The 8,733-nt window shown below is 40.0% G+C and overlaps 1 protein-coding gene across 1 annotated transcript in view; it reads left to right on the forward strand.

Annotated features, from left to right (window-relative positions):
• Positions 1-4,518, forward strand: part of pcloa (piccolo presynaptic cytomatrix protein a) — a gene marked incomplete at both ends in the record, with an annotated part of 55,768 nt that extends 51,250 nt beyond the window's left edge. Inside the window, 5 exons of the mRNA XM_084573486.1 lie at positions 242-383; positions 496-557; positions 1,939-2,073; positions 3,648-3,793; positions 4,375-4,518. Of these exons, the coding sequence (XP_084429612.1) occupies positions 242-383; positions 496-557; positions 1,939-2,073; positions 3,648-3,793; positions 4,375-4,518 (629 nt within the window). The remainder of the gene's footprint in view (positions 1-241; positions 384-495; positions 558-1,938; positions 2,074-3,647; positions 3,794-4,374) is intronic.
• Between the last annotated feature and the right edge of the window lie 4,215 nt (positions 4,519-8,733).

Raw genomic sequence — 8,733 nt, forward strand, 5'->3', positions numbered from 1 at the left:
TGTTTGTCCATATTCTTCAGTTTAGTCCTCAGTGTTGTGTGTGCTATTCATTCAGTCTTGTGTGCTTTAAATAAGCGTTCCTTTTGACTGTGGCATCAATTGTTTTAAACAAGTTGAACATGGATTTCTGTTGCTGCAGATATTAACTAATGCTTCTTGGCCCTAGTTTCTTGGACCCGGCGCAAGTGCAAATTTTCTTTTTTCTCTTTGTCGTGATGGGTGTGGTCGTATCTCTGCGCAGCTCGGTCCAGCTACAGATCCAATGACGCCCCGGTCACCGCGGCCTCGCTGGACAGCGGCCTGAGTGGCAGCGCCTACAGCCTGTTGGACGAAGAAGGAGAGACAAACGAGGTGGACAGTGCCATCTTCCAGGTGCCCCGATTGTGAGTCAGTTTATTACTCTTACATTATGTTAAACTGCTCTGCGCTGGAATTAGACAATATAATTTGTATCATTTGTTTTGTAATTCAATGTTTTCTTTCCTCTCTCCTTAGTGGAAAGATCCCAAATGGCACAGATGCGGTGAAACCCTCAATGGGACTCAGTGAGATGGAAGGTTGGACATACAAACATCCCTATTGTACTGTACATGTTTGTTGCTGGGCTATGTTCATGAACATAAAACACACTCATATATGTTATTTTACAGACACTTTTAGGCATTAATCAAATCTGAGTTGCTGGAATCTGTATTAAACCTCCATATAATACCTAAATATTCAAGCCCTTGCTCCGTATTTCTCAGTATACCGTTGTTTTAAATTTAAATTTTCTTAAGTAATTTGAACAATGATTGTTTGCCAGACCTGAAGACGGGAGTAACTGCTGCGAATGAGTATGAAATTGCCTGAAATTACAAAAGTAATCACGGTTCTATGAATTCACCATCTCTGGCGATCTCTGAGGAAGAATGACATAGAACCTATGTCCAAGAAAAGTTTCTAAAAAAAGAAGATTACAAGGATTACAGTCTAAAAAAGCAATGCGATCGATGGGGAGGACACAGATTATCATTAGTGTAGAGATTGTAGGCATACCTCCTACGCACACATTGACAGTGTTTGTGTAATTACTCTCACTGCCACAGGGGGAGACAGATTTTTCACACTGTAGCTTTAAAGATCAGTTTATGCTTACAATCGAAAATAAACACAGGTTGTGAAGTTAAATTACTAACAAAACATTTTCTACGTATGTGTATTCGACAAAAGACATGTATGTGTCATTAACCTAACTCAGTTGATTTCCAACACTTTTCCGTTGCTTATTTTGCTTCTTCCTCCCAGTGCTATTGTGAGTCATGTTATCATGACAAATGTGCTAAGGGTAGCTTACCACAAAGTGTGAGACGGGAGCTTAATACAGACATTTATCACACTTTTTATTCATCTTTTTATCATCTGCTCTCAGTCTTTTTTTGGCAGTTGTATTTCCATCACTTCACAGGACATTACATTGACTTACATTTATTTACCGGAGACTTACCCTACTCCCTAACCTTTACCCGAATCTTAAGTCTTCATAATAACAGTTAATACATTTCGTTACAAGTTTTCTTTTTCTTGTCCCTACAACACAGTTAACAGATTATTGTCCCCAAAACATGAGTGAAACAAGCACACTCACACACACAGAGGCCGCATTTGTCGTTTGCCAGGGACTTGTTGACCCAGCTTTCAAAACTGCCATTTCTATTCAGTTACCAAGGCAACCAGAGGCCAGGGAGGCCTCATCATAACTTCTCCTCATCCTTGTTAAACAAATAAAATGTGATTGCTTGCAGGCCATGTTTGGCATTACTCATCATGTGGGTGCACTTAGTGTCCAGTAGAGGGCGCCCACGTCGGCAGAGCGGATGCCACATTTCAAACAGGGAGTGAGAATTTTTGTTTTAGTCTATAATCTGTGTTTGTTTGACTTAATTTGTGTGCATTCAGGCAAGACCCAGGTCATGGGAGAGATAAAGATCGCTCTGAAGAAGGAGGTAAAGACGGAGGGTGAGCACCTGGTCCTTGAGATACTCCAGTGTCGCAACATCACCTACAAGTTCAAGACTCCAGACCACCTGCCTGGTAATGAAACGTAACACCTGCTCACTCATGTTTCTAGACACGTCATAATTCCCCTACTAACAAACACAACAGTTAAATTTGAAACCAGATTCAATCCCAATTGCTTTTATTTCAGTTTTGTCTTATTCAAAAACATTTAAATGGATTTGTACTGAGATTTTCCTTGATACATATCTTGTTTTGTTTTTTTTTGTTCTTTTTCTTACACTTGACAGCTGAGAAACCCACACAAGCACTTGTTCTGGGCTCTGACATACCACAAACTGTTTGCCAGGTTTTATAAATGCAGAACAAAGTGATGCTGTCGCAATGTTTCCCAGCCCACGTACCCCAGAAGAACTTTCACCTCTCCAGTGATATACACTGTATATGTGCAAGGCTAAAAAAACAGCATTCAGAGAGTAGTAGCTCATTTGTGAACACACAAATCCCTTACAGAAAGGACTGGCATCTAGCACTACAGGCTCACAAACAGTGCACACAATAAACTCATGTTAACTGAAAGCTGAATTAGTGCAGGGAAAAAAACAAGTAGCACTTGATGACAGTACAGTTTATCTTTATTTTTCCTGCATGCCCCATTATTTAGATGGATTGCAGTGAATGTTAAACACGTCTCTGGTGTGCACAGTGAATAAATCAGATCTCTGTCTACGTCGGTGAAACACAGATTTCAGCTCATCTCCTGTAATATTTACGTCCTAACACCCGAGCAGCCTGCCACTTGTTAAATTTGTATTTGCCTCCAGATGGGACCAATACTTTAAAGAGCTCTAGCTGCATTGGCAATAAATAGTTGTCCTGCAGATTAAAATTTGCCTCAGTGACTCATAACAGAAACAAATACAGACATCATAACTCAGTTGTTCAATCCACTGCAGTCCTTTTCGCTGACGAGACACAATTGCACATTAGATTACGTTGTGTGTTTTATCACAAATCTGTTGAATATCAGCACCTGCATGAAGGGTCTCATGTTTCTTTATGGCCATATAAAAAGCATTTGGTTTGTGTTTCTTTGGATTTATTCTGTCATTAAACTATTTAAAAGACTCATGTTGGCAAATGTACATACAAAACATGACGGGTATCAAAACCATGCATTGCCTAGTGTGGTGATTTTTAATTTGGGGATGTTAATTAGAAGAATAAGTGTTTATTTCTTGGCTCAAAAAATGTTATACTCAAGCAAACTGCTGTAGCGTAGTTGAAAACAGGCATGTTTTTATTAGCTAATAAAAAGTAATTAAAGTTATTTGGTGATAGCAACACATAATCAACATGAAAAGAAAAGCAGCATAAAACTAAAGTAGGTCTGTTATACAAAATAAAAAATGAAATCCGAGTAATGGGTCTAGAAATAAAGGCTTTTCCTCCATAAAGCTCCTCCAAAATCGCTAATGCTCAAATTTTGTAGAAAATAGGAACCAGCTGTAGGACACGCAGGAAACTAGGCAGGGTTTGCAAAAACAAAGTGATCTTTAGCCAAACTTGAGTGCACAAGGAAAAGACAACCAGAAATACTATAGCGGTATAATATAAGATTCACGCAGATGTGTTGTGTGTGTCCCCAGATCTTTACGTGAAGCTCTACGTGGTGAATATCGCCACCCAGAAAAGGATCATCAAGAAGAAGACCAGAGTGTGTCGGCACGACCGCGAGCCATCCTTCAACGAGACCTTCCGCTTTTGTATGAACCCCACGGGACACTCAATACAGGTGATCCCAAACGTTTTTTTTCCACATATACTAAAAACGTAAACTCACTAATAACCAGTCATACAGAAACAGCTTAGGAAATGTTTAGTACCTGAATACAGTATACGAGAGTTATGCGAGAATGTAGCTAGATGCATAGCATAATAAGTGGAAATGGTGAAACAGTTAGCTGTTAGTGATTTTTTTTCAAACACATGTGTGACTTGTACATGTGAATGAACATCTCACATTTAGGTAAATCTGTCTGTATTTCATAGTATTTTTGAGTTTTAAATTCGATTTTTTTTGTCATCGAAATATGAGGGTTACAAATGTAACCAAGGTTCTATGAATTCAGGAAGAATTAAACTGAATCCAGGAAGAAAAAAATCCATTGGTGTGGCTTTTCTTAGATGGAGAGGGCTAAGAGAAGAGACGGGACTGAAGAACTGTGCACATAATACATTTTTGTGTAATTTCTCTTACTGTCACAAGGGGGTGACAAAAGTTCCACGCTGTAGGTTTCAAGTATACTAAACCTGATGTGTTCCTCAAAATGCTCGATCATATAACATTATCCCCTTCTGTTCTTTTTACACCAGCTGTTCCTGGTGTCCAATGGTGGCAAGTTTGTGAAGAAGACCCTTATCGGGGAGGCCTACGTGTGGCTGGACAAAGTCGACCTACGCAAGCGAGTGGTGAGCTGGCACAAGCTGCTCGCCAGCACCGCCCAGATCCACTCATAGGAGGAGACTGATATTGAAAAAAACAAACTAAACTCGAGAGGAGCAAGAGGTTTCTGACATTTGGGGACTCTTTGGTTCGACATCTGTAACACTGATCCACTCGTCCGGAGGTCGGGGGAAGGGCGGTTCGAGCACGAGAAGGGGGGGAAAGTATCTCTTTCTTTGCCTTCGTTTCAGGGCTCGGATGACTTTCAGTGAAGTTCTGATGGTGATCTCTGTAACGCAGGACGTTGGTAGGAAGTAGTTTTGTGTTTACAGGAAAACGAACACATGTTTACAGGACGTACGGTGTACAGTAGTGTAGACAGGGGTGAGGTGTTGAGTTCAGAGGTGAAGCGTGGAATCAACCAGGTATTACACACTTTAATTCACAAACACACGCACTCGCACTGCTTTTCGCACACACAGAAAAGAAACTTTAATAGATACAGGGAACGGACACACTTAGATTCTTATTTATTTATTTATTTATTTAGAAGTTTTATCCATTAAAGATACAGGCGCTCCTCATGGCTTTTATTAAGATCTGCAGAATTTTATCAGTTTCATTTTGGGAATGAAATACTAAAGACTCCACTACAGAGACCTCTTATTTATTTTTGTATTACGATATTTAGGCTAGAGTCCTATCATTTTGTCTTCTCCTCGATTATTTAATCTATCCCGGGAAGGAAGTATATTTTATAACACACTACCTATCATTCCAAGAAAAGAATAAGTATGTTGTCCCCTTCCCTTTTCAAGTTCTATCAAATGATTATTGTTTGATAAATCAGAAATATTAATATATATCAAATTGGACACTATATATATATATATAAATATATATTGTGCGCATGAGTCTATCTATTTGCAGTGCCACATGTTCTGCACAAAAAAAACCACACCTCTAAGGTTGTATATAGTGAAGTGTCATTAACGAATTAACATATATAAATAGATATATAGAAATCTTTATCACGGACAATCGAGTCTTGATGATTGTGGCATTTTATTTATCCCCCCCGACGCCCCTTAGAATGTGAGACGCTTTACCGTACGAGATTTCCTGTTTTTTCTTCGTGAGATCCGAGCACACTGCGAGTCTTGTACCAATCGGCGAGTCCAGTCGACTCGACAAACGCTTTTTGTGGTGTTTTGCACTTTTTTTTTTCTCCCCCCGCTTAGAATGTAACACGGACGTCCTGCTGCGTAAAAAAAATTATAAGGTGCGGAAGTAGAGAGGGAGAATAAAGCGATGGCAACATCGGGAGCAAAAAGATAAACGTGCCAGAAACTATATAAAAGCACTATTATCATCCTAAACCTGCTACGCATGTCGCATCATGTTGATGTCTTGTCCTGCTTTTTTAAATTTTTTTATTTAATCATATCTGAATTGTCTTGACATCCCTTCACACCCTCTATATTGCATCTTTAAACATGCCCACTATGATAAATGTGTCTTTTATAGCAGTCAAGACACAGTTCAGCTGGTTCATTCGACATTTTCAGCTAAACTTAGCAGTAAAAAATATCCGAGTGACTTCTATGCAACATCTACTGTATAAAGGAAGTATCTTGACTTGCCAGAAATCGCGACACTTTGTGGGAAACATTCAGTTTTTGCACTGCTGTCTTTTCACGTCCTCCACAAACGGCTCCAATACGATTTGATTTAACGTGCAGTTTTTGTATCTTTGCATCTTTATTTATCGCTTGTAAAACTTGTTTCATACCGTTGTGTTATATTTGTTTACAGTGCATATCAGGTGTACGGGGGGAGGGGGTAAAAAATAAATAAAAAATAGGTGAAGTTTTGTTTTTATACACCGCCTAGTGCTTGTTTACAGCGTTTAGAGGGCCTCAAACTCAGAGAATCAACTTTTTTCCGCCCTTGTGCACGAACACGCTAAAACACCACGTAGCTACGAATCAAGAAAAAAAACGTCGTTCCTATCCGTTTTACGTATGCACACCCCTTTTTGAGTTTTCCCCCGATGTGTGTGTGTGTTTGAGAAACTACCAAAAACGTTGTGATCGGTGGACGTCTGACCCGAAAACGTGTCTTTTTCTTAATTTTATATCCGCGTGCTTGTGTGTGCAGCATCTCCAGGTCCATGCATGTCATCGGCTCTAATGCATATCTCTTCTTTTAAGTGTTGTCTGTCTTAAAATACCAACTCTCTCGTAACACGCAGTGAATTACACACACACACACACACACACACAGATGCCATCTCTCTATTTCCAACCTTGTAAATACATAGTTTTTTATACTGGGGGTTTGGGGAGCAATAGGTCTTTTAGCAGACAACTAAAAAATAAAAATAAATAAATAAAGGGTGTGATCATGGACTTGGTCACTGTACAGCGAGATAAGACAGAGAGAGGAGTCTGTCTGTAGGGAGCCCAGATTTACCCGACCCTTTACACCAAACACTAACGGTCCACCAGAGTCTAACACAGAAGTCTATCTTAACAACTCGAGTAGTTGCAGGAGAGTTTTAAATGTGCTCACACTGGATGTTGCATGTTTCGTTGGTGGTTCATACTATTTTTGTGTCCAGATATTATTAAAGAAAAAAAAAACAACAACAAGAGTGAGGTAGAGAAAGATATAGAACAAAAATGCTATAGAGGGGAGGGAGGGCTGGGGGAATTACGAAGAAAAACCTATTATAATTATTGACGATGTATGCTGACTGTACAAAGATTATTGCTTGTAAAACCTGTCTGGTTTTTCACTTGTAAGTAAACTGGAAAAAAAATAATCTACTGTCATGGTTTTGTGATTGTATACAGGAGGTATTGATAAATTATGCAAAATGTGCTGTAAAAATGGCTGTTGCCCCATGTCTAAATATTAAATATCAGTACAAATGAAGCATTGTTATTGTCCATTGCCTTACTTGTTGATGGTAGAAGAAGAGGGATCTTGTTCGTCTTTGCGTTTTACTCATCCATTAAAACACATACACAAAGACAAGTTTGAGACAAGTTTAGGTGCCTTGCTCAAGAGCACTGCAGCCATTAATTTCAAACTGTGCAACTCAAATCAGTGAACCCTTTGGTCCTAGGACTGCTTCTCTAACAGTTTGACTGGTTTAATTTGAAATTGTAGGGTTCCCTCTGGGAAATCTTCTGAAGTAACAGAATATGGCCACAAGATGTCGCCATGAGGCTTTAATTTTAGCCAGTAATCAAGTAACACCGATCAGTCACAACATTATGACCAGGAGAAGTAAATAACATTGACCATCTTGTGACAATTCAGAGTTCTGCTGGGAAACTTTTGGACCTGGCATTTGTGTAGATGTTACTTAGATATATACCGTCCACCTAGACCAGACCAGGCACCCCCACCCCATAGCAATGACACTCCTTGATGGCAGCAGCAATCTCCCAAAACGGTTTAGGAACAACTCAAAAAATAGCAGCACAAGATGTTGACCTGGTCACTAGATCCCAAACAGATCAAGTATCTGTGGGATGATCCCCTCAACCCATGGGACCCAAAGCTTAATAACATTCTGTTGCCGGACACCTCAGGACACCCTCAGAAGGCCCATGTCTATTCCCTGATGAGCCACAACTGTTTTGGAGGCACAGGAGAGATCTACACAATGTTAGGAACGTGGTCCTAATGTTTTGCCTGATCGGTGTAGTCCATGGCAACATCCTGCTCCACCATGGTACACCCACACAGGTGTCCTCAAGGCTGTGTGGGAGTGTGCAGATGGGGCCTGTTGATGCGTCCTTCTGTGGCGGCTCTTAGCAAAGCTGCACGGTGAAACTAAATCAGCACCAGTTGTGCATGTGGAGCTTTTATACTAACATTTGTTGGTACATTATCCATTTAAGACACGACCAAATGCTCATGTTTGTAAAATTTCCATTTGAAATTCTGGCTGTATTTTCCTGCTGCCGTTCCTACTGCTTAGATGCTTTCAGTTTGTCTTTTTTCCCCTCTGCAGAAATTATGACTAGTCATAGTGGGAAAAATCCCAGGATTAGTCATGTTTCACAGTGTAAGTCATGACAGTGTGAATCCACAACCCTGAAGGTGACGCCGCAAAGTGAAATCCACCATTCACTCAGTAATTTGACATATTTTCACGTCCAACATACTCATGTCCTCCACGAAAGAGCCCAATCACATATTTTAAAAGACCGGCTTCTGTTAGCGGGAAAGAGCCAGTAAGTTAACACCATCGCGTTTTATTCAGCTCATTC

Source organism: Chelon labrosus (genome assembly GCF_963514085.1).
Source record: "Chelon labrosus genome assembly, chromosome: 23".
NCBI lineage: Eukaryota > Metazoa > Chordata > Actinopteri > Mugiliformes > Mugilidae > Chelon > Chelon labrosus.